This window comes from Hypanus sabinus, chromosome 21 (assembly GCF_030144855.1).
Source record: "Hypanus sabinus isolate sHypSab1 chromosome 21, sHypSab1.hap1, whole genome shotgun sequence".
NCBI lineage: Eukaryota > Metazoa > Chordata > Chondrichthyes > Myliobatiformes > Dasyatidae > Hypanus > Hypanus sabinus.
Genome location: NC_082726.1, coordinates 38,229,127 through 38,256,997, shown reverse-complemented (window position 1 = coordinate 38,256,997; position 27,871 = coordinate 38,229,127). Strand labels below are relative to the sequence as shown.

The 27,871-nt window shown below is 39.2% G+C and overlaps 1 protein-coding gene across 2 annotated transcripts in view; it reads right to left on the bottom strand.

The window, feature by feature from the left end:
* LOC132378977 (NFU1 iron-sulfur cluster scaffold homolog, mitochondrial-like) overlaps positions 1-27,871 on the bottom strand; it is a 35,511-nt gene that overhangs the window by 5,691 nt on the left and 1,949 nt on the right. Inside the window, exons 2-6 of one of the 2 annotated variants that reach the window (XM_059946382.1) lie at positions 27,312-27,421; positions 10,103-10,238; positions 8,353-8,419; positions 8,166-8,274; positions 57-126 (exon numbers count right to left, since the gene is read on the bottom strand). In XM_059946382.1, coding sequence (XP_059802365.1) covers positions 57-126; positions 8,166-8,274; positions 8,353-8,419; positions 10,103-10,238; positions 27,312-27,421 — 492 coding nt within the window. Of the gene's footprint in view, positions 1-56; positions 127-8,165; positions 8,275-8,352; positions 8,420-10,102; positions 10,239-27,074; positions 27,193-27,311; positions 27,422-27,871 lie in introns of those variants that run through there. The other variant, XM_059946383.1, reaches the window with a different exon arrangement.

The window sequence follows — 27,871 nt, the reverse complement described above, 5'->3', positions numbered from 1 at the left end:
GGGGTACTATGGTTAAGTACTATATGGTGAGTACATATCAATTAGATAATAACTACCTTATTCTTGTATCCAGTAGTTCCTTGATCATTGCAACCACTTCATCATCCTCCTCACTGTCTGTGGAGGCTAAATGAAAACACATAGATAAAATGCAGTTCAAACAGTACAATTCCACCATCTTTCAACTCCATAATGTGATAATGTAAAATAGCTGCAAAATGACCTCTGGCAGTAAGAGTCACTTGCTACATATTGTTAGTACAATATTGTTAATACTCTGTCATTTTTATAAATGACTCGGAGGGTAGAGCAAAATCAAAACAGTGCTAAAAAGCGTCTCCTCTGTTTGCATCTTCGGAAACAGCTCTATTTCTATCTTTGATATCTCTTTTTCTCCTTTTCAAGGTTCTTTTGAAGACCCTGACCTGGAGTTACACTCCAACTTAGCTTCTTTGTGGGAATGGGACCCGCTCTCAGTGCTTCACAACTGGCTGCTTTTTGATATTCAAAGGACGTGGTCTGGAACACTTAGTGCACCTTCAGGGTGCCGGATTTTCATGGCTGTAGAGACGGGCTGATCCTAGCCTGGTGCCCCTGACTGACGCGCTGTGGGAGAACACAGAACATCGAGAGCAGCAGGTTTGTTGTTGACCATGTGTCCAGAGATCTGAGCCCTTCTGGAGCCGATTATCTGGGCGCAGAGCTTAGAAAAAGCAATGTAGCAAACTTCTAACATCATAAATTAGCCAAGTGTTTGATATGTCTCCCTTCTTTCTGTGAAAAGGGAACACCTCTTTTTCCCTTATTAGGGAGAGAGAGAGAGAGCTTGTGGTATGTCGAATTACTGGGTGAAAGTCGTCTTTGAGGTACTGCAAGTCTGTGTCTTTATTGATGTTTTGCTGCACACTTGAGTGCTTGGTGGAGGGCATTGATGCTTTCTTGCTGGTGGTGGGGTGGGTCGTTCCCTTGCTGCTGCTTGTGTGTGGGAGGGGGCGCTTTGGGGTTCTAGCGTTTAATTGCCATTCATTCTTTGAGTCACTCCTCTGTTTGTATGGATGTTTGCAAAGAATAATTTCAGGATGTATATTGTACATATTTCTCTGACATTAAATGTACCTATTGAATGAGGAATTGGAAGAGTGGATTAACAGATGACACAAACATTTGTGTTGTGGTAGTGCAGAAGGTGGTTGTAGGTTTCAGTGGGACTGACAGAATGCAGAGCTGGGCTGAGAAGTGGAGATGGAATTCAATGTGGAAAAGTGTTAAGTGATTCACTTTGGAAGGCCAAACTTGAAGAAAGAGTTAATGGCAGGTTTATTAGCGGTGTGGAGTTCCAAATCCATATTCCTCAAAGTGATTCACTTTGGAAGGTTGAATTTGAAGGCAGATTACTGAGTTAATGGAAAGATTCTTAGCAGAGTGGATGAACTGAGGGATCTTGAAGTCCACGTCCATAGATCCTTCCAAGTTGCCACACAGATTGATTGGGTTATTAAGAAGGTGTATGTTGCTTTGGCCTTCATTAGTCAGGGGATTGAGTTCAAGAGCCGTATGGTAATGATGAAGCTCTGTAACATCTTGCTTAGTCAAAACTTGGAATAATGTGTTCCTTTCTGATCTATTCATTATAGGAAAGATGTAGAAGATTTAGAGAGGTGAACAGGAGATTTACCAGGATACTGCCTGGTATGCATGTCTTATGAGGATGGGTTGAGTGAACTAGGATTTTTTTCTCTTTGAAGCAGAGGAGAATGAAAGCTAACTTGACAGGATAAGAGGCATAGATCGTGTGGACAGCCAGTAACTTTTTCCCAGGGTGGAACTGGCTAATACAGCATCATTTTAAGGTGATTAGGTGATTTAAGTAAAGTCTGGGGGGGGGGGGGGGGATATCAGAAATAAGGTTTTTTTACGTAGAGAGTGTGTGAAATGCTCTGCCGGGGTGGTGGTAGAGGCAGATACATTACAGACATTTAAGAAACTCTTAAACAGGCAGATGGCTGATAAAAACAATGGAGGGCTGTTTAAGAGGGGAAAGTTAGATTGATCTTAAAGTAGGGTAAAAGGTCAGCACAACAATATGGGCCAAAGGGCCTGTACCGTTACATGTTCTTATGTAGAAGTGAAACCAGCATTAACACCATTTTCATGGGAATGAATCATCATTACATAATCAAGAATACAAGATACAGTGTACAATGGAGATTCCATTTTTTGATCTGCACATGACTCAGGTTGACCTTCACCTTTGTTGCAAACAGGTGTGTTTCCTTAAAGTTGGATGTGAAGTTGCTTTATTAATTGTCGGGTCAGACTTCAAAGATATTCTCATCAATGAAGCCATCAAGTAACCCAGTGACCATTCTTTCTGTAACTAGGATTTCAGAACAAATAGAAAGGCTGGACAAACAACAGATTACAGCATGATACGTGACTTTATCCAACTATGAGAGATGCATAAGAGAAATTCTGTAGATTACTCAAGCTTCAGGGAAGAGGGTGCCTGCTATAACGATGGTTCAAAAGCTACTGATCCTCCTAATGTCACAGTGGCAGTACAGACGAACATAATCAATTAGATGATTTGAAAATTGTCAAGTGATAGGCAGTACTTGGTCTTCTTCATGCCCTTACAGAGCCCTACAGCAAACAAAGTCCAAAATGCCAGAGTGAGGAAGGAAGAGAAGGGAAATGTCCTCATCTACAGCCATAAGGGATCAGGGATTGTTACAGGTAGTGGAAGTTCATCTGACTGGAATGATTAACGGAACAAAGAGTGTAACTTTTAACATATACCCATGTTTAAATCGAAGTGTAAGTGATCAGTCTCCCAAGAGAGTTTTATTTGTGGATGTGTGGCCCAGGATTGTAGGGCTAACAGGTCTTATGAGTTTTGTCACAGATCATAGATCAGAGAAGTGAGAAATCTTGGGAGATTATTTAAGCTTTGCTTAATGTTTAGGACTTTGAATATATACGCATGTTTCTATGATACCTAAAATGCATTTGATTTAAAGCCATAAAGTTTACAAGTCTGTGAAGGAATATGTTTTAAACTGCCTTCGCTGTTCAACCCACAGCGGTAAGTCATATTTTGTTTTCAAACTGACTTAAAGTGGATACTGAGCTTTAACCTTTGCACAAGATTTGGCAAAGTTTCTGTTCCTTTTGACTCACATGGCGTGAAGGGAGAGGGAGGGAAAGAGAGAGGGAGAGATGGAGAGGGAGAGTGCAAGGGAGAATATGAATGAGAATGTATTACATAAGGAAGTGAAAAAGCCTTTGGGTATTTGTTAAGTCTCAGCTGGGATGGAATTACAATTAATTCCAAATTCTGTCTAACTAGTTACGTACCAGGAAACAATATGCGACTTAGTGGAAGATTGTGTTCTTTAAAGTTAAAGAAAGTTCATAACCTCTTATTTTTAAGAGAAAACGTTGCTGAAGCTGTTTGAATGCAAGAGCTGTTTAAGGCTCAGCCTACTTTATTCTCTTTAGAACACAGAACTTCTTAACTAAACTAGTGACATAAATGCAAATATCACAAGACCAAAACAAAAGCTGGGTGTCTTGTAGTAAGTGACTCACCTCCTACCTCTCCACATACACTCAGTGATCATTTTATTAGGCATCTAATAAAGTGGCCACTGAGTGTTTGTGGTCTCCTGCTGCCGTACCCCATCATTACAACGTTCAATGTATTATGAATTCAGAGAAGCTCTTCTGCCCACCACTGTTATAATACAAGGTTATTTATGTTAGACAGCCTTCCTGTCAGATTGAAGCTGTCTGACCATTTTCCTCTGACCACTCTCAAGACTTTTATGCCCACGTAACTGCTGCTCACTGTATATCGCACCATTCACTGTAAACTCTTGAGACTGTTGTGCATGAAAATCCCAGGAGATTAGCAGTTTCTGAGATACTCAAACCACTCTATCTGGCACCAACAACATTGTCAAAGTCAATTAGATCATGCCAATTAAGACAAAGATATTATTTTTGATTATGGCAAAAATTATAACAAAAATAGTTTTATTCAGCATGGAAACACGATCCCATCTAAAATCAAACTAATATTTCTGATGATGATAAAAGTACAAAAGATGCAGATGTTTGAAATCCAAAATAAGAACAAATGCTACAAATTTTATGTTGTAAAGGAGACAGAGAACAAAAATGTCCATGATAAGAGAAGATTGACAGAAAATATGCTGGCTGAGAGAAGATGGAGGAAAAGTAAGTAGGAAGAGACATTTACATTTCTGCTTTAATAAAACACTGGCTAAAGCTCATTTTAATGTTCAGTTCTTTTATTTCCCCAAATGCTTCCAGCTTCAACTAAGTACATGTTGATTCCAACTGAAGTTTCACCAATCACATTGCAGATCCACCCGCGGTTAGAAATGTTCAAGCTTTGCTGCATTTTTTGATTCATTGTTTTCATCACATTATGAGATTCTTGCTTTATGCCATGTAGAAATCCATGTAGGGTCTTGAACTTTTTCTCTAACAACCTTGATTCATCGTATCGTAAAGGTTTCTGGTCCACAGTTTCATGATCTTTCCTCAGCAAAGACCTCAGCTTCATCCACTTGCAATATCATCTCAATAATTCCAAGCCTGCTCGAGCAGTAACATTTCCCATATCTTCCAAGATGCTTTTGACCTTCCTTAACCATCCCAATCTTTCCACAACAGTTGACTGGACTGTCACAGTCATTTGTTCATTTTGTTGTGAACTACTCTCCTCTTAACTAGAGGTAGGAAAGAACACACCCTATCCCCACTGGCCTCTCTATTCAAGGAATCATTCCCTGTAATTTCAACCACCTTCAATATTATGCCACCACCAGATGCATCTTATTCTCCCTTCCCCATTCAGCATGCCAAAGGACCATTCCCTCTTATGAGTCTAAGTTAATGCTTCCTTCTCAAACAACACCAACACCTCTTCTATCGGCAACTGTAGAAGGATGAGGGATGCAACACCTACTCTTCCTTTTCTACAATCCTGGGACCCAAAATTCCGTACGGGTTAAAGTGAGCAGATCACTTGTAATTTTTCCCATTTTAATGAACTACATCCAGTGCTCTCCTCTGCACTGGAGAAACCAAGCACATATTGATTAACCCATTCACAGAACATTTCTGTTTAATAACACAAGTTGCAAATTGCAAGTCATTTTAATTTTTCATTCCACTCTGTCACGTCTTTGGCCTTCATCACCATTCCAATGAAACCTAACCCAAGTCTGTAAGACAGTATTACATATTCCTACCAGATACATCATCACATTCAAGACACAACAGTGAACTCAACAACTTTAGCAAACCAGCCTTTTAAGTTTGCTTCTGAACTGGCTAGTTCTGATGACAGATGCAACAGTAATTCAGTCTTTATCTCCCTGACTTCTAAGTATTAACAGCAACTGCAATTTCAGCAGTTTTTTAAATCTCTGTCCTAAATAATCTTCTAATCACACCTTGCCCAGACAATCAGCCATGACAAATAAGCCTCTCCCATTTGACATCACTATAATTGCGCCATTCAGTCTGTCTTGGTCTTCACACTGTCACAGATATTCCCTTTGTTCTCTTCACTCCTCCCATTTCTCTACAATTTCAAACTTGTTTTTCCTTTCTATAGATGTCGCCTGTCTATGTTGAATTTATGGGAATGAATTGCATACAATTTACAAGTTGCATACAATTTACAATTTACAAGTTGCATACAATTTACAAGTTAAAGAACTTTTCTAGCAATGATACAAAAAGTACTTTTTAGTAAGTGTAATTCACCCTGAACATAAACTGAGAACACTGTAAGAGAAAATTTCAAGTTACAAAGTCTAACAAAAAAATACAATGAAGCAGCAGTGAAAATGAAAAAAAAGCAAATATTTAAGAAAAAACAAATTAGTATATAAATCTAGAGCCATATTGTACATGGAGCCACAGCTTACCTGGTATATGCTGGCCAGATTATATTTGTATCATGTGTTAACACTACCACAGCAATAACAACTCCCCCCGTCACCCAATACTTCCCCCCCCCCCCCCCCCAATACAGCATTGAGGGCAGTCAAAAGCACTAACTTTCGGATAAGATAGATGGAGGTCCTTATTTATCCTCTCAAATGGAAGTAAAAGAAGTAGAGATTTTCTGGTGAATTTCGTGTGAACTCCATTATCACTTTGGGGTTTATCAAACCTTTGTGTGTGCAAAATGGCAACATTGTCCATATACACAGAGACTTTGACTTGAAATTAGTATAAAAATTCATTAATGTGGAATCAATGCTCCTGATGCCTGGAATTGTATTGCTTTTGACAGATTTGGCACAACACAACACAAAGAAGACACAGCAGAGGGGGCAGCCTTGCTGGCTAGATCTGACGGGGAAGGTTTTCGTTTCCCAGTATTTAACAGACTGTGCTAATGGTGCCTCTGTGGGGGACAGATTAACTCAAAGGCCATTTTAGAGATATTGGGTGTTTTATCGGTGGACTTCACTTTCTGTTTACCTGTCCTCTACATAGGGAGACAAAGGCTTTCACAGCTCTTCCTCCTGGGTGTGGTGTAGACCTGGCACAGATTGATCACCTGCCCCAGAACAAATGACTTCATTGATGACAGACTTGGAGAGAATCTTGTAACTCACATTCAACACCAACATTGAAATTCTTCCCTTTCTCCCTTCTGCATTTAGATAGAGTGATGATACCTTTCCTTGTAGATTCTGATACACTGCCATCAGAAACAGAGAGCAGTACAGTTCAGAAGTACTAGGTCCATCCAACTTAACATGCCGTGTAAAAAGTCATCAATCAGCTGGAAGTTTTATTTGTCTCAAAAGAAGGGGTTGAGCTTATCAGCTCCTTCAGGATCAATGGCTGGGTACAGACTTTCCCCAATTGCTGTCATCTAAAGTCTCTATGATAGAAGACTGGAAGTTCCACTCTACTTGGTGTTGCCTCTGCCTTCCAATTGTAGAGGCTGGCTTTGAAGGATTTACTGATTCTCAGTTTGCCCAGCTCTGAAAATAAATACTGAGCAGTCCTCTTCCTCAAGGCTGCTGATCACAAAGCTCCTCTGAGAACCCTTTGAAGAAATGTGAATGTAGCCTGTTCTACAGAACTGACCCTAGAATGGAAAACAATCTTGGAGAATCTGGAGAGAAAGAATGAGGCTTGTTTTGAATTTAGTAAAGTTGTTTATCCACATCCACCACAGGAACTACAGCAGGATCAAATGCTGCATGCTTTACTGCAGTTGACAATTCTCTCTTCCTCTTACATTCTGATACCTCAGAGGTGCAAATCCTATTAATGTTCAGCAGCACATCAGGAAGTGAAAGAGGTGATTTATAGTTCTCTAATTTGTGTCATGTCTTTTAAATTCCTTGATGCTTTTTGGAGTCAGCCATACGGCATTCAGCTTCCCCATCCTCAGTCTATCCTGCTGGTTGACTGTCTACCAGTGGTGACAGTCAGCTAGCAGAAGGCAGAGGTCAGAGAATACAGGCACGACATCAGTGTAAATCTGACCAGAGTGCTTGGGACACAAACAGGAAGTCTTTCCAGACTAGAGTGATCTATTTGATCTTAATTAGTGGATTGCCACCAGCCTCCACCCACCAACAGTTCACAGCTTGGCATCCTTACTGCTTCCATCAGAATTCTGAACAAACGGCCCCAGTTTACTGTACTACTCGCTGGATCCTCTAGCCTCCTTGGTGCTGTGGCAGGATTTAACAGCTAGAATAACTAATCAAGATGTTTTCACTTCAACCCTTGTTCCTTAAATAATTTACTGTTCTTAATAAACAGAAACTCTGCATTAACATTTTGGGGTTTTTTTTGATGAGCAATGGTGAGAGACTACCACATTAAAGATAACGTTTAAGAGAAAGAAATATCAACTAAAACAATGAAAATTTTAATAGTAATCTTATAAATACCCATCTTCGTTGAAAAAAATTGACAGGCTTAAAAATTTACTCTAATCTCCGTTATGTAGCTCTAATAATGTGTTTGAGATAAGACTAAGTAGAGCACTAGACATATCATCTGAGTAGGTTTGCTATCAATCTCACTTCCTTTTGTATCATTCAGTCTAACTTCAACTAGAACCATGAAGTGCAAAGTAAAATCCTTACCAGAATCTGCTTGCAGCACATCTGTGATTAAAGGAACACCACTAGCAAAGAAATCCACAAGGACAGCAGAAACTTGCGGCTTAAGGATATTCCATTCCACTTGACTTTCCTGTGGGTATTGAATATTTTAATTATTCTCCTGCACTATGATCATACAAATACAAATAGGGATTATGGTCATTCTTACCCTAGTTATTGTAATGAAATCAGGCCCAAAGAACACACTTTTAACCCCTTCTATTTGGAACAGCTGCCTGAAAAAGAAAGCCAAATGAGAGCTCGTTCCTGAACAGCTTGACTTCCTTATCAATATTAAATTCTTTTTTGTACAAGTGCCAGATTCTGCTTATTAACTCACATTATTATAATTATAATTATTAAGTCTGACCCAGCTGCATCTCTGACCACTTAGCATGCAAAATGCTGGAACCCTATGTTTTATCTGAAATACACAGTTGAAAGAATTGAAGAGATGGGAAAGTTTCAGAAATCTATCTATTGAAACTGTGCCTGCATTGTAGGTATATTTTAAAGGCTGCAACAAAGGTAACAATGAATATTTAGATGGCAAACAGTTTAGAACATATTTATGGAATTAGTCGCAAAGTAATACAGAATGGAAACAGGCCTTTGGCCTAACTCATAGCAACCACAATGCCCATCTAAAAAAAGTCCCATTTGCTTATGTTTGGCCAATAGCCCTCTAAACAGGGGGTTCCCAACCTTTTTTATGCCATGGACCAATACCATTAAGCAAGGAATCTGTGGATCCCGGGTTGGGAACACCTGCAAATTTTTCCTAGCCAAGTGTCTTTTATATATTATTATTGTAATAATTTTAAAAAATGTGCCAGAAATAATGTACTTCAAAAGATTATGAGAAAGCACCAAAGAATCCACCTTTCCTGGACAGTGATACACTAATTTTCAGAAAATTGCTGAACATTCTTTAAAACATATAGTGTATACCCGCATATACAAAATCCCACCTATGTATTCAGGTACTTTTCAGTGTAAAGGTCTACAGCTGAAGTTCTAAACAGGAGTTATTAGTACATGTGAACTGTGGATCTATATGATACTCTAATTTCAGATTCAAAATAACATGGACACAGGTCCCACTACAGACACTCAAGCAGTTAATTTAATTTGGCACTTTAATCCTGTACCAAGGAATCCTGTACCACACTATGAGAGGTGCTATCTTTCAGGACAGAAGTTAAACAGTGTTCATTAAAATCCCATATGGAGAAGCTGCTGATTTCCTCTGTGTGGCAGACAACACTTCTGGAGTTCCTAGTCTATATCGACTCTCAACCAATATCTGGTGACTTTTTTTTAAAACGGAGAGTTTTCTGTCTGCAAAATTGACTGGCAGTCAAATCAGTAGCTGTAACAAATATCAGAGTATTATGAGATGGTTTGAGAGACAATTCACCAATGCTCATCTTTCTATTCACTACAGCACCTCAAGACCAGTACCTTAAAAAGCTACTTAGTTAAATCAGACTAATACCTGCAATAAAGTGAGATGTCTTATGAGAAAATGCTGGATGATTTAGGTGTCTCACCTGGAACTTCAAAAAGTGAAGGAGGGCAATACTGAAATGTATAACACATTTTGACAGGAGTGGATGTAAGAGGATATTTTCTCTTGTGGGAGAATCTAGAATTAGTACTAAATGTGTGGGGCTGCCCACTGAGGATGATTATGAGGTAGCTTTATAAACAGGGATAGTAGACTTTGGAAACATCTTCTTCAAAGAGCAATGGAAGCATTACCTTCTAATATTTTTAAGACAGAGATAGACAGATTCTTTCTCAACAATAGGATGAAAAGTTGTGAGAGATACTTGGGAAATCAGAAATGAGGTTAAAATCAGACCAGTCATGAGCTTATCAAATGTGCATGGTTACATGTAAACCTGTTAACTTACTTGGCTAGAGGTGAGCTATGAGCTGAATCGACATTTGGAAAATCAATGCTCCCTGATTCAACTATTTGACGACCAACGAGAAACTTTAAGCTGTTAGGATTTGGTGTGTCCAGGGTCTGTAATGCCATGAATCGACCTACAAGAAAAAAACATTATATTTCAGAATATTTCCTACAAACTGGGTTTTAAATTATGCTTCATATTAATTGTTGTAATCACCATTTTCTAATACAGTATAAGTCAAGAGTATTGCTCTTAAAGCCTGTTTTTTTAGCCATAAAATTTGTATGACCCATTGCTGAAGTCACCTCAAAACTATGATATTTTAACTTTCAGATGAACTAAGCAGTTCACATTTAGCATCTTTTTTCAAAACATCGCATTGACTGATAAGAACATTTTTAAGCCACTGTTATTATTGAAATTTTACAAACACAACAGTCAATTGCTGTTGAGCAAGCCCTACAAACAAGATACCAAGTGAATTCTCTATTCTTAAGAGTCATTAGATCTTCAAGATATAATGAGATAAAGGTTTCTTCAGACTCCACATTGATTTGGCAAAAGCATTTGAGTCCTCAACAGCGGTCACCACCTTCAGTTTTGAGGAGGTGCAAGCACAAAAACCATGAAAAAAGATCAAGATTAAGAATTCATTCCTGAAGCTACTGGGAAAGTAATGATGAGGATAATATCTTTTTGTAAACAACATCTGCAGTAAATGCCATATCTATTACAGGCTCTACTTTGCTGCTTCCCACATACAAGTCAGAGATTCGATGTGCCAAGATGTTTATTGTTAATTAAAACTATGTCAGGTCTACAATTAATTCTAAACTAAGTATATAATTACCAATCTACTCAATCACTATAATTAAACTCTACTCTCAATCATCAACAACATAAAATGGAATTTATTGTCAACAATGACAACAACTGACACCCGCTCTCCAATAACCTACTCAGTGATAATTCTAGCAAGAGAATCATCATCTAATTCCTTAAGACTTTTCAACCATTTGTCAGGCATATGAGTACTGTGAAAGAATAATTTCCACTTGCCAGGACAACACTCATGAAGCTTCATACAATTCTCAAGCTGATTTGTACCATCCCAAAGCAAGCCCACTTGAATAGCAAATCTACGGCACCATTCTAAACATCCAGAATCAGAATTATATAGCTCAACAATACTCCTTAGGAGCTCACACAAATTCACACCTTCTATAAGTGAAACCATCAGGCTCAAAAATCCACAGAAATTCGGATGTTCATGGAATCAGCCAACATTTCAATGTTCTAACCCAGCAAGTCAAAAAAGCTTCATGTTGAGTAAAGGTTGGCACACAAAATGCTGGAGGAACTCAGCAGGTCAGGCAGCATCTATAGAAAAGAGTACAGTTGATGTTTTGGACTGAGACCCTTCCACAGGACTGTTTACTCTTTTCCATTGATGCTGCCTAACCTGCTGAGTTCTTCCAGCGTTTTGTGTGTGTTGCTTGGATTTCCAGCATCTGCAGATTTTCTCTTAGTCGAGACAATATACAAGGTGCCTTTACTTTATTCCTGATCCACGTGATGCAGATAGATAAACTAATGCAATAGTATCGAAAATGTGGATAATATTTCATACACAACTCACCTACATTTCTTAACTGTATAAAATGTAAATTCTGGCAATAACTGCATGTTCTCTTGTCTTATTCACAGAAAGTGAATAAGGAACACACGACATTAGTAATTTCTGCTTTGCTGCACTATCCGATATGATGGTATAAGATATATACTAAGATGATAGGGCAATTGCTCAGAAATTGAGCATGTTCAAATCTGAGAATCAGTGGATTTTTGGATTCCAAGGGACTTTCAGGATTTGGTGCAGAAGTGGCAATGTGGACTACATACATTGTCACCCACAGTCTTACTGAATTGCAGAGCCAACTGGATGGAAATGTGGTGGTGGATTGGTGAGGCTGGTTATATGCATATGGCTGATACTATTTCTGCTTTTTTTGCAAATTCGAGGAGTTAGTGTGCCTTAGCGGGATCCATAATGTATTATTAAACAGCCCATAAAAATTGACAACATTCCTGCTGAGATGTTTGTTCATGTGCGCACACGCAAAACTCCAACTGTCTCAAAACGGAATACTCATTTCTAAAAGGCATAATTTCTACCATTATATTAGAATTGGAAGTCCAAACATTGTTAGACCACCTACTCAGTTCACAAAAATCAATGTCAAGGTTATAAAAACAAATTCGGAAAAAAGGCTTGTCAACTCTCCATTACTGTTGGTTTCAAGTTCACATTTGAAGTCAAGCTCAGCAAAGTAACTAACAGAACTATGACATTACTTTTTACTTGAATTTGCAGTGAGCAACCCATGTTTATTGCTGCCCTACGAGAGGGGGAAAAGAACAATTATCTTTGTCCCATCCCCAATTGAGGACTTAGTCAAAGCTCAGGAGCAAGTTTACACACAGTGCCACAGTTACCACCTGTAAATCCTATCACATGAAATAAGACGATGGCAGAACAAGCATCGGCAATGGAATTGTTAATTTATTAATACCCCGACTTAGCTGACTATCAAAGATGCCAAATGCCCAATGTTTCCAACATTCCGAAACAACAAACATTATTTATTGTTTAAATAATAAATCAAACTAAAAAATCTTTTAAAAAAGTCAACAGTAAATTAAAAATAATTCCAACTATTGAAATGTAAAATATTTTCATTAATTCCTTGCAACAATTCTACCCCCTTGAACTCCAGATACCAGCTCTAAATTGCTACAGGTTTGTTGACTGTAAGTGCAGGGAAATGCAACATCAGATTTGATGAAGAACGCTGCCTCATTGTGGAGTCATGTAATTGCCAGTCACTGCTGCCAGCAAGTTCAGGACTCCTGTGTTTATGGATGTCCATGAGCAAATGCTGGTCGTCATGGGGAACTGCAGGCACTGCCCTGTAAAATGCACTCACAATATAGATGAATTTAGCAGTCAGTCTGGAGCATTGCCTGCTCAGGTGATACTATTGAATGATAATATAGTTTAGATTACCCTAATTTAAGGAGATGAGGAGAACCACATTTCCTCTAATTGTACTCTGTAACTTATAACATGCATCCTAAAAACAGTCTCAGCTTAATGTAACATCCCAAGAGATTGTACTGCCTTCATTAAAATCATGTATTCCTGGAAGTCATCATCTTTTACCAATGCCACCCATTGTACACCTGGCTAACTACCTCACTGATGAAAAATAGAGGTGATGATTGTTTACCTGCAGCTGAAAAGAGATTCAACCATGCTGCAGTCCAACAGGGCCCTATACGAATGGAAATACAACTGATTCTAGGCTACCAATAGCAGCTTTTCAGAACCTTAGTTATTTCCATCCTGCCTTAGGCTGTTTGATCTGCAAGGTCATCTAATCTTTTCTGTCTTATTATGCTGGAGATAGTTTTAAAGGGTTTTGTTCCATAAATTCAATCTTTCATTCAAGTCATTCACACTCAATATACTGTATATACATTTTTGTGCATAAAAAACAAATGAAAGAAACCAACTCATGTTTCACCCTTGCTCTTTGCTTGCAAATAGGTATGATTGGAAAGGGTTAAACAATTCGTCTATATTTAAATTATGTTAAAAATTGCTTCATAGAATAGTAAGTCCAAGCGATAATTCTTCCGCTATAAAGAGTCTAAAGCAGTTTAAAATTTTATATTGGAGTATTTGAATAGTTTTTCAGCTCACTCAAGCAGTGTTGAAAACAATTATAAGTACTAATGGCAGCTAAGTCTATTTATACATTAAAATCTAATCATCAGATCTGATAAAGCAGATGTGTATTGTCTCTGCCACATGCGTACAACTTTTTAATGTAATTTTCTCTGGCTATATTTTAACCAAACCTTTTGTTCCTCTCCCTGATAGTATTTTCACAAGCTATACTTAAAAGGTAAAGTTTGCCCTTTTAGATAAGCAATATGTATTCAAATCACTGGCAATTTCATTGTGAGATTCCAGGAATAAGATAAAAACACTGAAGTAGCCAGCATTGCAGATAAATGTAATGCATGGACAAGTTAAGCTTTGTCTCCCACCTAGTGGCTGAAACCATACCTACAGATTATTACTTGGTATGCAAACACTTCATTGAATTGTTTAGAGAACAGAAAGTGCAGCAAAATATTTGTAAGTTTTACTTTTGATTTATGGATAAAAATGAAAAAGCTGGAATTGCTTTTAAATGTGCCAATCAGAAACTAAACATTCTATAGAGCAAAATACTTGTTTTTTGCAATTTTACCTGATTGCTTTAGATACACTAACACCAAACACAGCACACTGGAAACGGTAAAAGAATTAAGTTGTATTTAAGATCTGAAGCCTCTCTGATGCAAATTGACAGCCCTGTACTGAAAAGAGATTTACTTCATCAACGAATACTTCTGTGATGTATGATAAGTTGCTTTAGGAGAGACAAGTCCCTTAACACATTGACAGAAATAACACACACCACTGAAAAAGTAATAAGAAGAAAGCATGTTGATGATTAGTCAGGATATCATCTCGTACAGACACAGGATTGCCACGGTGCAGTGGAACAATAAAATCAGTCAAAATCAATTAAATCTAACACACTTGAGTGTTATGCAGAGGCTTTCATTGAATCTTAACCAAGGGCATCATTCATGCTTTCAAAGGGTAAATGCCAACTAATGAACATATAAATGAAAAATAATGTTCTTTTAAATGTCTGCTGGCATTTTGCTGCCATTTGAACCAATATGGTAACATGCACATGACAGCTCAATAGCAAAGGCTGTGTGCTGACTAACATGGATGTCAGATCCCATGACAGATTGTCAATAAACCTCACCAGTATTTTAACTCTCCTTGGAAGTTTTCATTAAGGCTTGATGCTTACAAAGATAAATGAGGTTTTCAACTAAAGTTGCTTGTTTAAAACCAACAGGATGGTGTTCTACTTAAAATATACCTCACAATGGCAGGTTACAATATAATCTTAGCTATTGTTGAGTAATTTAATGTATTCAGTTATACAAGAGTTGACCTTATCTATACACAAAGAACATCTCTGGTGCCACAAGCAGATACAATTTTGAAACAAAAAAAGGTAACATTTAGAGACGCAAAATATAAAGCCAGATCTACAGCCTTTTACAGAAACTGATTCAGCAAGGTTCTCTCAACATTGATATTATATTTAGAACAAAAACTATTTTGCATTAGTTAGCAAGATTTGTAACTGCTGTATTAAAATAGCACAGCAACAAAAATAAGCTCTATTTTATTTACAAATACAGATCAATCTTAAGATGATTATTAGCAATTTGTAATTAAAACTTTTTTACGAGCAAAACAAGCCATGTGACACAAACACACCTCTCACCCATATTCTCCCTAGCACTGTCCACTGCACCCTTCATTATTGTCATCTCCTCCTACTTCTTGACAAGCACTAACTCCCACTGCCACCATAACTCTCCCACCGCACACCTCCCTCAGTCCCGCTGCAGCTCCGAACTCACCTTTCGATATTTAATTTTATAATAAATACATCATGCACAGATAGTTTGAGAACTAATGTGATGTAAAAGTAAGGAAATTCATTAATGGACTTAGGACCAGGAAGAAGCAACAAAGAAGCACTAGAGGATTAAACAGGTGTATAAAGGGAAGACATACAAAGACACAGTAGCAAGCAGGATTGGGGTAGAAACTGGACTACAACTGAAGAGAGAGGCAAAGGAGTGGGGGGACTAGTCAAGAAATAGGTGCAAGTGATATTGACAGAAGGTACTGGGAAAGAAATTGGAACTGGAGGGGTTCCTACAAAAATATACTGTACTTCCTTATTTAACTACAGAATGAAACTACTGGCTTGGAAATTGGACTTATAGATTTGAAGATGTCACATCCAAGGAAAGATAGCAACCTAGAGGGAAAACATAGAGGAGTCTGTCTGTTTGTATTTGTAAAAACTTGGACAGAAAATAATTTAGGTTAATATTCCAGGTTTGAAGTCCCAAAAACTGGGAAAAAAAGAAAAAATGAATGTTGGAAAATAAATTGTAAGTTAAGCACTAGTAAGAAAAAATGGATTCTGAAGATGCAATTGGAAAGAGTAACATTTAAGACAGGAGGAAAATACATAGAAAGTAGAAAAGTTAACTTGTTCACTTTTGTGGTATTACTCAAGCAGTACAGTGCTACAGTGGAAATTACATGTGATTCTAAGATTGCATACTCTGACAATGTGTCAATATGAGTCAAAGGATGGTTTGAAGTATAACTGACAGCGTTACATGAGAATCTTAGAGGAAAAGCAAAAAGAATGAATGTATTTACATAGGAAGGGAATCATATTTTCGGAATTAAATGGTTATTATTCTCATCTTTTTCCTGTGAAATTCAGAGTCAAACTATTTCACAACAACCATAGAGAGGAAGTGTTCTATTTGACAATTTATGTGCAAGGAAAAAGCATTGGTAAATTTTGTTCATGCTCTGTGGAATAACATTATCCTAGAGTATATGATAATAGCAAAGGAATTACCAGAATCAGAATCAGGTTTACTATCACTGGCATTTGTTGTGAAAATGGTGGTTTTGCAAAGCAGTACATTGCAATACATAATACCAAAAATTATAAATTACAATAAGCATATACAAAAAAAGAAAGTTGAGTTAAATAAGTAGTGCAAAGGAGAAGAAAAATAGACTGAGGTAGTGTTCATAGGTTCATTGTCCATTCAGAAATCTGATGGCAGAGGGGAAGAGGATGTTCCTGAGATGTTGTGTGTGTGTCTTCAGGCTCCTGTACCTCTTCCCTGATGGTAGCGATGTGATCAGGGCATGTCCTGGGTGTTGGGGGTCCTTAATGATGGATGCTGCTTTTTTGAGGCACCACGTTTTAAAGGCATCCTGGATGCTGCGCAAGCTGGTGCCCAGGATGGAGTTGGCAGAGTTCACTGCTTTCTGATCCAGTAAAGTGGCCCCTCTATACCAGATGGTGGTGCATCCAGTACGTCTGTAGAAATTTGTGAATGCCTTTGATGACATATTGTACTAACTCTCCTCCAATCTTTAATGAAATATAGTCGCTGTCATGGATCCTTTGTAATTGACTGCATCAATATGCTGGGCCCAGGATAGAATGTCAGAGATGTTAACACTCAGGAATTTGAAAATGCTCACCCTTTCCACTTCTGATCCCTTGATGATAATTGGTGTGTGTTCCCTCAACAGCCCCTTCCTGAAATCTATTATCAATCCTTGATCTCACTGACATTAGGTGGAAGATTGCTGCTGCAAACCACTCAACCAGGTGATCTATTTTGCTCCTGTATGTCTTCTCATCATCATTGGGAAATCTGACAAAAATGGTTTTGTCATCAGCAAATTTATAGATGCCATTTAAGCTGTGTCTAGCCACACAGAGAGGGTAGAGCAGAGGGCTAAGCACACATCCTTGCGGTACCTGTGTTAATTGTCAGCAAGGAAGATATGTTATTTCTGATCTGCACAGACTGTGGTCTCCCAGCAAAGTCAAGGATCCAGTTGCAGAGGCCAGGCTTTTGGGCTTGTTGTTTAGAACTGATAGTATGGTTGTGTTGAATGATGAGCTGTAGTCAATAAACAATTGACTCTTGTCCAGGTGATCCAAGCTCCAGCAGACAGTCAATGAGAAGTCATCTGTTATAGACCAATGGTGGCAATGGGCAGATCGCAGTGGATCCAGGTCCTTGCTTAGGCAGGAGTTGATTCTAGCCATGACCAACCTCTCAAAGAACTTCATCACAGTAGATATGAATACATTTGGGCAATAGACTTTGAGGCAGATTACCCTGCTCTTCTTGGGCACAGGTATGATAGTCACTCTTTTGAAGCAGGTGTGAACCTCTGATAACAGCACAGAGAGACTGAAGATGTCAAACACTCACGTCAGCTGGTTGGCAGAGGTTTTCAGAGCCCATAATCAGAGCCTAACACCTCGCGAGGATTCACCCTCTTGAAAGATGTTCTGACGTCAGCCTCCAAGACAGAGATCACAGGGTCACTCAATGCAGCAGGGATTCACTCAGCTGTAGTTTATTTCTTCCTTTCAAAGTGCGCATAAAAGGCATTCAGTTCATCTTGGAGTGTATCATCACAGCCATTCATGATGTTAGGTTTCACTCTGTCAGAAGTAATGGCCTGCAAACCCTGCCAGAGCTGGCATGGATCTGATTCTGTCTTTAACCTCAATCATAATTATCTTCTCGCCCTTAAAACAGTCTTCCATAGATCATACCCAGACTTCTTGTAAATTTCAGGATCACTGGTCTTGAATGTCACAGATCTAGCCTTCAGCAGATTACAAATCTCCCGGTTCATCCATGGCTTTTCGTTTGGTTATGTCCAGTACGTTCTCAAAGGCACACACTCATCCATACAGGTCTTGATGAAGTCGGTGACAACTGTGGTATATTCATTCATACAAGATGAATCCCTGAACATTGTCCCTGCCCACCGACTCAAAGCAGTCCTTATAAGTGCTACTCCACCTCCCTTGAACGCACCATTGCATTCTTGGTCCTCACTATTGTTCCTGCGTTCTTTAGTCACTGCCTATACGCTGGGAGTGGAATACAGCCAGATGATCAGACTTTCCAAAATGTAGGCATGGGATGGCATCATAAGCATTCTTGATGGTGGTATAACAGTAGTCAAGTGTGTAGGCTCCTCTGGTTCCACAGGTGGTACATTGGTGGAAGTTGTTCAGGAATTTCTTCAATATGGCTTTGTTGAAATCTCTTGCAATGATAGGTAAGGCATCAGGGTGCGAGGCTCAGTTCTTCCAGTGCCCGCCTGATATTGGCCTGAGGTGAAATGTACACTAGTACCAGAATGATGACAGAAAACTCTTGGTAAATAACACAAAGTACACTGCAGATGCTGTGGTCCAATCAACACGTACAACACACTGGAGGAACTGCAGGTCGGGCAGCATCTGTGTAAATGATCAGTCAACGTTTCGGGCCAAGACCCTGCATCAGGACTGAAGAAGGAGGAGGGGGCAGGGGCCCTATGAAGAAGGTGGGGGGAGGGTGGGAAGAAGGCTGGTAAGTGCTTGGTAGATAAAATGGACAGCATTTGATCGCTAGATGTTCCAGGTCAGGTGAGCAGGACTGAGGCAGAACTGCCAAGTTTGAGCACCACAATGAGTTAATCATAAAGCATACTCCTCCCTCCCTGCCCTTACAAGACTCTGCTGTCGTCTTTGCAGAGAATCATCAAACAGCAGCACCGTGTCCGAAATGGTGGGAGATAGCCATGTTTCTGTGAAGCAAAGTATAAAGCAGTCCTTGGTGTCCCTTTGGTATATCAACCTTGCTCTGAAGTCTTCAATTTTATTTACAAGAGACTGTACATTCACTAGCAGGATTGTCAGGAGTGGGAGTCTGAAGCCTCTGCATTTCAATCATAGCAGGAAAGACAGCAAGAAAGTGGGAGGAGGCACAATGTTTTGTGGGATTACATTAATTTAAGAGGTTTTTGCCTTCATTGACAGCAATGAATTTGCATTAGGGCTGGACAAAAACACACAAACTGTAGACATTCTCTCTTCTCTTTCTTTGGTCAGGCCGAAGATTCAAATGCCTGGAAGCACATACCACCAGCCTCAAGGTAGCTTCTATAGCATTCTTATAAGACTATCGAACAACCTGCTAGTACAATAAGATGGACTCTTGACAATCTACTTTGTTATGGCTAGTGTTCCTCTCCATGCCTTGTGGCACATCGGGCAGCAACCTTGCTACTTCTTTAGCATTTATCATTTTTTTTTACGAGGCCAAATGGCTAGCTCTTCACTCAACCCAGCACAGATGGAAAGCATGCAAGGAGCTGGCTGGATTCGAACCCAAGACCAGTCGCCTCAAAGTCCAGTGCGGATGCCAGTACAGCACCAGTCAGCTACTTTGTAATGGCCTTGCACCTTATTGTCTACCTACAGTACATTTTCTCTTTAACTGTAACACTTTATTCTGCACACTGTTTTATTTTGTACTACCGTAATCTTGCACTGAATTGATCTGCTGGTTTGACTTCCTTGACTGCTTGACCTTACATGTACAGTGCCTATAAAAAGTATTCATCTCTCTTAGAAGTTTCATGTTTTATTGTTTTACAACATTGAATCATAGTGGAATTAATTTGCCTTTTTTGACACTGATCAAGAGAAAAAGATACTTGTCAAATCTCTTCAAAGTGCTCCAAATTAACTACAAATATAAAACACAAAATAATTGATTGCGTAAGTATTCATTATCTCCTCCCCCCCCCCCCCTTTAATATGACACATCAAATCATCACTAGTGCAGCCAAGGCGTTTCAATTGATTGTAGTAAAAATACACCAGTATCTGCAAAGTCCAACTGCTGGTGAGTCCGTATCCTGGCAAAAACTACACATTGAAGACAAAAGAACACTCCAAGCAATTCCACGAAAAGGTTATTGAAAAGCACAAGTCAGGAGAGGGATACAAAACAATCACTTAAAATTCTTTGGAGTATAGTTAAGTTAATCATCAAGAAATGGAAAGAACATAGTAGTAGGCTGTCCTCAAAAATTGAGTGACCGTGCAAGAAAGGGACTAAGTGACAACTTTGGAGGAGTTATAAGATTGAGTGGCTGAGATGGGAGAGACTGCACATACAACTGTTGTCCGGGTGCTTCACCTGTCTCAGTTTTATGGGAGAGTGGCAAAGAAAGAGCCACTGTTGAAAAAACTCACTCGAAATTTTGGCTACAGTTTGCGAGAAGGCATGGGGGAGACTCTAAAGTCAGCTGGAAGAAGAAGTCAGCTGGTCTGATGAAACCAAAATTGAGTTTTTTGGGAATCAGACTAATCGCTATGTTTGGTGTATGCCTAACACTGCACATCATCAAAAACACACCATCTCCATGGTGGTGGCTGCATCATGCTGTGAGGATGCTACACTGCATCAGGCCCTGGAAGGCTTGTGAAGGTACAGGGTCAAATGAATGAAGCAAAATACAGGGCAATCTCGGGAGTAAAATCTGATGCAGACTGCAAGAGAACTGTGACTTGGGAGGGGTTTTGTTTTCCAGCAAGACAATGATCCCCAAGCTTAAAGCCAAAGCTACACAGGAATGGCTTAAAAAACAACAAAATTAATGTATAGGGTGACCAAGTCAAGAGTTAAGACCTCAATCCAATTGAGAATTTGTGGCTGGACTTGAAAAGGTCTGTTCACTCAAGATCCCCATGCAAACTGCCAGAGCTTGAGCAGTTTTGTAAAGAATGGGGAAAAACTGCAGAGCCCAGATGTGCAAAGCTGGTAGAGACCTATCACGTAGATTCAAGACTATAATTGCTGCCGAAGGTGCATCTACTAAGTACCAACTTGAAGGGGGTGAATAAGTATGCAATCAAATATTTTGTGTTTAAAAATTATTATAACTTTAGACTAATTTGTAGAAAGTTGTTCTCACTTTGACAGAAAAGAGTCTTTTCTGTTGATCAACGTCAAAAAAGCCAAATTAAATCCACTGTGATTCAATGTTATAACGCAATAAAACATGAAAGCTTCCGGGGGTGGGGAGAAATTTTTTATAACACTGTTTCTGTATTGAAATCCATTTGGCACTTAAGCCACTTCCTCAACTGATCAAGAGACCCCTGTAATCTACAAAAACTGTACTCATTATGAACAACATCATCTAAATTCGAGCCTTCAGCAAACTTATTGATGGAGCCAAATAATGAATAACAAGGATCCAAATGCCAATCCTTGCAGCACACCAGTAGTTACCGGTGTGCCATAAGGATTGGCACTGGGACCCTTTCTGGCCGCCACCAGCACAATTCTTGCTGATTGGATTTGACACAAATGATGCATTTCATTGTATGTTTCGATATACAATACCTTTCTTTCAAAATATGATTGCATATTTCCAAACACCCCATCAGAACTGAAAATTATCTTAGCTTAAGGTAAAATCATATTCACACAAGAAAACTACTCCTATCTTACTTGTTACAGAAATGGTTTCATTGTATCATTAACATAGAGAATTGTCCTATCAATGTTAATATGTGTACTGTAAATACATCAGCAACAGCTTGATCCTTTGACTTTTACCTTAATAAGAAATACAAAAAAGCTGGATGAACTCAGCAGGTTGGGCAGCAACTGTTGAAAGAAGCAGTCAATGTTTTGGGCCGAGACCCTTTGTCAGGACTGAAGAAGGAGGAAGAAGGTGGGGGGAGGGTGGAAAACCAATCAGAGGAAAGATCAAGGGGTGGGGATGGGGAAGCAGGGAGGGGATAGGCAGAAGAGGTGAAGAAGGAATCTAAGGGGAAAGCACTATGGGTAGTAGAAGTCGGCAGAGTCATGAGAGGTGATAGGCAGCTAGAAGAGGAGACAGAGTGAAGGTGGGATGGGGGAAGGGAGAGGGAAGGAACTACCGGACGTTGGAGAATTCAACGTTCATACCAAGGGACTGGAGACTACCCAGACAGTATATGAGATGTTGTTCCTCCAACCAAAGTTTGGCCTCATCATGGCAGTAGAGGAGGCCGTGTATGGACATATCCGAATGGGAATGTGAAGGAGAGTTGAAGTGAGTGGCAACCAGGAGATCCTGTCTGTCGTTTCTTTCAACAGATGCTGCCCGACCTGCTGAGTTCATCCAGCTTTTTTGTACGTCTTGATTTGACCACAACATCTGCAGTGTACTTTATGTTTACCTTAATAAGACAGATGCATCTGACTGGACTCCACACTGTAATAGTTATCCAACAACTTTCAGTACCTGGCAATATCAGTAGTAGCATTTTATACCAGCAGCAAAACTCTTTTTCCCTTTATTCTCCGTTAAGAAATTCACATCAAAGTATGCAGAGAAAACAACATCATCTTTAAAGTGGCACACATTTCTGATTTTAGTTATTTACATTTCACGATATATGTTACTTATGCCATACATCATAATGTACTGCTTGACTGACTCTCCACTCAAATAATGCTGCAAAGGGATTTTGTTCCTCTCCAAAACTTTTTTAAGGATTATTAGTAAAATAAATGACAAGAGACCAAAGATCCCATCATGTCTGTGCTAGTTCTTTGAAAACAATCTAGTCAATCCTGCTCTTCTTCTTTTTTCCAGTTGTTCCAAACAAACTCCTTCTTCCAGTAGTTACTCAATTCCATATTGGAAGAAAATACTTTTGGCACTGCTTCAACCATTGTTTTATATAGTGCATTCCAGAGTGTGGTAACTCACTACTATTGCACTGCTTCAACCATTGTTTTATATAGTGCATTCCAGAGTGTGGTAACTAACTACATACAAGATTCTCCCCATTCTTTAGCTCTGTGCCTCAATGTCTCCACGATGACCAGACATCTTCTCTTCTAATTTACTTATCTGGTAATACTTCTACTAAGTAATACTTCACTGTTGTAAAGCAAACTATTCCAGTTTTTCCTGACCTCTCTATATATATACAGCTCTGGTGCTGGTGTTGTACTACTCCCCTGAGACGCCTCTTAAAGGTCTTGAAATCCTACTTAAACTATGTAAGTTTGTGATGCTCAGAAATAACTGATTCATTAATGTGATTTATAAATGTTAAGTTACAGCCTCCTTGGCTTTGTACTACATACAATATCACTGAATGAACTCTATGGCTGATATAGTTTGCTAGTATTCATCCGCAGGTTAAAATTCCCCAATGCACATTTCTTTGGTCTTTAAGGAACATCTGATCTCTGGGGGTACCCTACACTATTACGGTTCACAATTACAATCCTGAAAGTTATCTTCAAACATATGGAGAAACAGCTTCTTCCAGATGGATTGCAAGGGACTTCCAATTCCCCAGCATACTTCCTTCTATTAACAGTTTGAAGTGATATAACGCATATGTACCCACAGCAAATCATAGTACAGGTTGAGTACCCCTTATCTGAAATGCTTGGTGCCAGAAGTGTTTTGGATTTTGGAATGTATAACAACATAGTTTGAGATCACCATAACTTCCATCCCTGAATTTATGTGCTACTGGTAAGGAGTCTTTGTCTTAGATTGTAAAAATCATTCATACCATTAATATCATGAAAATATAATGTGTGCAGGGTAACAAAAGCAGCACAGCAGCATCGGGAGAATACCTGAATCAGCTGTTGAACAACAACAAACAACAGCTGGCTTTCAGTCTCCACCTACAATGCCATGTTTTGACTAAAAGGTTCTAGTACACTGTATTTGTATTTTCCTTTTTTAGGTTTTCGGTAAGGTATAAACAGAATTAGGATTGCATACTTGTTCTGGTGTTAGATTTTCATTGGTGACACTTTAAAAATTTAATGCCGTTATGTACAGTATAAAAATCAGCATCCTCGACTTATTCTGCCGCTAGATTTCATGATCAGCAAATGCTTTAAAAACTTAATGCCGTGTCTTTTCTTAAATTTCTGCAACCAACCTGCTGAATATTCATAATTACCAATTTTCAGTTCATCCTGATATATTTTTGCTTGTTTCATGATCAACATATATTCACTCCGATAATTCAGATTTTGCAGGTTCTCAGATTTTGGAATTTCAGATAAGGGGTCTTTAACCTGTATGGTCAGATTTTTGAATAGTCTTTCTGAATTTGCAGATTGGTTAAAATAGAAAGCAAAACTAACAACTTAATTTATTACCAAGGGCACATTTCTTAACTACAAAAAACATGAACACGAACAAACTTAGAATTTTATTGGAAGTGGTAAGTAAAGATATCTGCCTGCAATTAAAACTTAAGAATTGATTTAAGGAATACACTAGAAAAAGATTTACGAGATGCAAGAACACAAATATATTTTGTTCTTGTGTCCATTAATATTTCTCGAGAAAAACAAACTACCTGTTAGGACAAGAGATTTTGCAGGTGCTGGGAATCCCGAACAACGTACACAAGATGCTGGAGGAACTCAGCAAGTTGGGTAGCATCAATGGAGGAGAATAAACATTTAAGGCCCTTCATCAGGAATGGAAAGGACCATGAAGTACAGTCAGCCCTCCTTATCCGTGAGGGATTGGTTCCGGGAGCCCCCGCGGATGCTCAAGTCTCTTATTTAACCTGTTTTAGTGTGGTGAACTTTAAGACCCAGTGGAACCCCAGACCTTATTTAACCTGTCTCAGAGCAGTGGTGTTTAGGACCCGGCGGAGCTCTGAATCCACAGTGTTTCTGTTCACGAAAATAATCACGATTGAAAATAAAGTGGAAATAATAAAGCGATCGGAAAGAGGTGAAACGCCATCAGTCACTGGAGAAGCGTTAGGCCCGATGAAAGCTACAATTATTACTAAGCAATGCAGTTAAGTGTTTTATATGCATAGAAGGGTAAAATTTATACAATTTTCTAAGATAAAACATTTGACTAACTGACGCTAAATAATATTGGATGTAGCTGTTCTGACTTACAGGTAGACCCTGAGTTACGAACGTCCAACTTACGGACAACTCATCAACTCATACTTACGAACTGAGGAAGGAGAACACCTTCCGCCATTTTAAGTCGGATTGCGACGCCGTCCGCCATTTTAAGTCGCTGCCGTTGACACTGTATTGAATGTTTAACTTTGTATTTGGCTTAAATTGTTCTTAGCAAGATTGACCCTGACCCTGCAACCCCCCCACCCCTGTTCTGGTCGGCTGGTGGCGCAGTGAAATCAGCGCCAGGCTGGAGAATGGAAGTTCGCGAGTTTGATCCATTGACAGGCCGCTCCCGTCCAGGTTGTTGTCGATCCAGTGACTCCTGTACCATCCGTGCTGGATTGATTTTGAGCTCGCAACTCGAATGCTTTAAAAAAAACACAGCCACCTCCAGTTTAAATTCCCACGCGGAATATTGTGGAGGATCAAATACCCAAACCCAGCACAGCCCCCACTTGTCCCATTTGGCCTGTCTCAGTGCGGTGGTCATTAGGACCCAGCGGACCTCAGGTGCCGGCACAGGTTGGGACCCACCGCCTGCAGTGTTTCTGTTCCATTGACGGTGTGCAGTGGTCCTTAGGACCCAGTGGACCTCGGGAGCCGGCGCAGTTCAGAATCTGCTGCCTGCAGTGTTTCTGTTCCATTAACGGGAAGCGATCATGATTGAAAATAAAGTGGAAATAATAAAGCATTTGGAAAGAGGTGTAACGTCATTGGAAAAGCGTCAGGCTACAGTCGGTCAACGATCGGATCAATTTTAAAGGATAAAATGAAAATAATGGAGCATTTGAAAGGCCCTGCCCTGATAAAAGCTGCAACTATTACTAAGCAACACAGTGGCTTAATTATTAGAATACATACGTTTCTTAAGTCTTTAAATGCACAGAAAGGTAAAATATATACTATATACTAAGATAAACATTTGACTGACACTAAATAATACCGAATGTACTTGTTCTGATGTACTTACAAATCCGACTGAAAGACGGACTCAGAAACGGAACTCGTACGTAACCCGGAGACTGCCTGTACTTAGTCAGAGAATTTATGATTCTTTTTGATCCCGATCCACAATAACCTACGCACATCCTCCCGTATACTTTAAATCATCTCTACATTACTTATAATACCTAATACAATGTAGTTGCTATACTGCATTGTTTAGGAAATAATGACAAAAAGTCTGTACATGCTCAAACAAGAAGTGCTGGAAAAGCACTTCCGAGTTTTCTCGATTTGCGGTTGGTTGAATTCGCGCGTGCGAAACTTGCGGATAAGGAGGGCCGACTGTAATGGGAAAACAAAGTGGAACCACAGGAAGTGATCAGAAGGGACAAGAGGAGGGGTGAGGTCTTACCTATCATCTGTCAGCTTGTATTCCTCCCCCTAGCTTCTGCTCCCTTCCTTTCTATTCCTGATGAAGGGTCATTACCTGAAACATCAACTGTTTATTCCTCTCCACAGATTTTGCCTGTCTTGCTGAGATCCTCCATCATTTTGTGTGTGTGATGCTTAAGCCCCATCTTTATGCCTTGTAGAGCTGATAATGGAATGGAGGACAACTTATACCAACATAACAGGGGCAGTTCAACCAGAATTTACAGCACTATATCAAGCATACCTTTCTCATGCAAGACAGGAGTAATTCGAGATGATACAACAAACATACCAGTGACAAATTCAGTTCCAGTTGGAGTCAGAAACATTGATCCCTTTAGGTATCTTGAAGTTGAACTCAAAGCAGAATGAACATTTCTTAGATTACTTCTGAAGACCAGGCTAAAATTTAAAACAAACAAAACGAAATTGCTTAGGTAAGTTTAAGAATTGTACTTTCACATTAGAACTATTATGTCAAAATACTGCCTTAAAGGTGTTTTAGTACAGGACATCTAAGGTTGTGATAAGAAGGACAGAAGAGGGAGGGCAATTCATTTTTTAAGCAACACACATAAAATGCTGGTGGAACGCAGCAGGTCAGGCAGCATCTATACGGAGAAGCACTGTCGACGTTTCGGGCCGAGATCCTTTGCCAGGATTAGTTTATCGAATTAACAAACGGTATTTCTTGGTTTACTATTTCCATCTGCATAGATCAGAAATGGAAGCAGAAAAATAGTATGAACCTTTTATGAGCATACTTAAAAGACCTGGAATGAGTGTGTACAACTTTCTAGAAACAATTTAATGTGCAGAAACTGCTGTGCACAACAGCAATATTACCAAAGG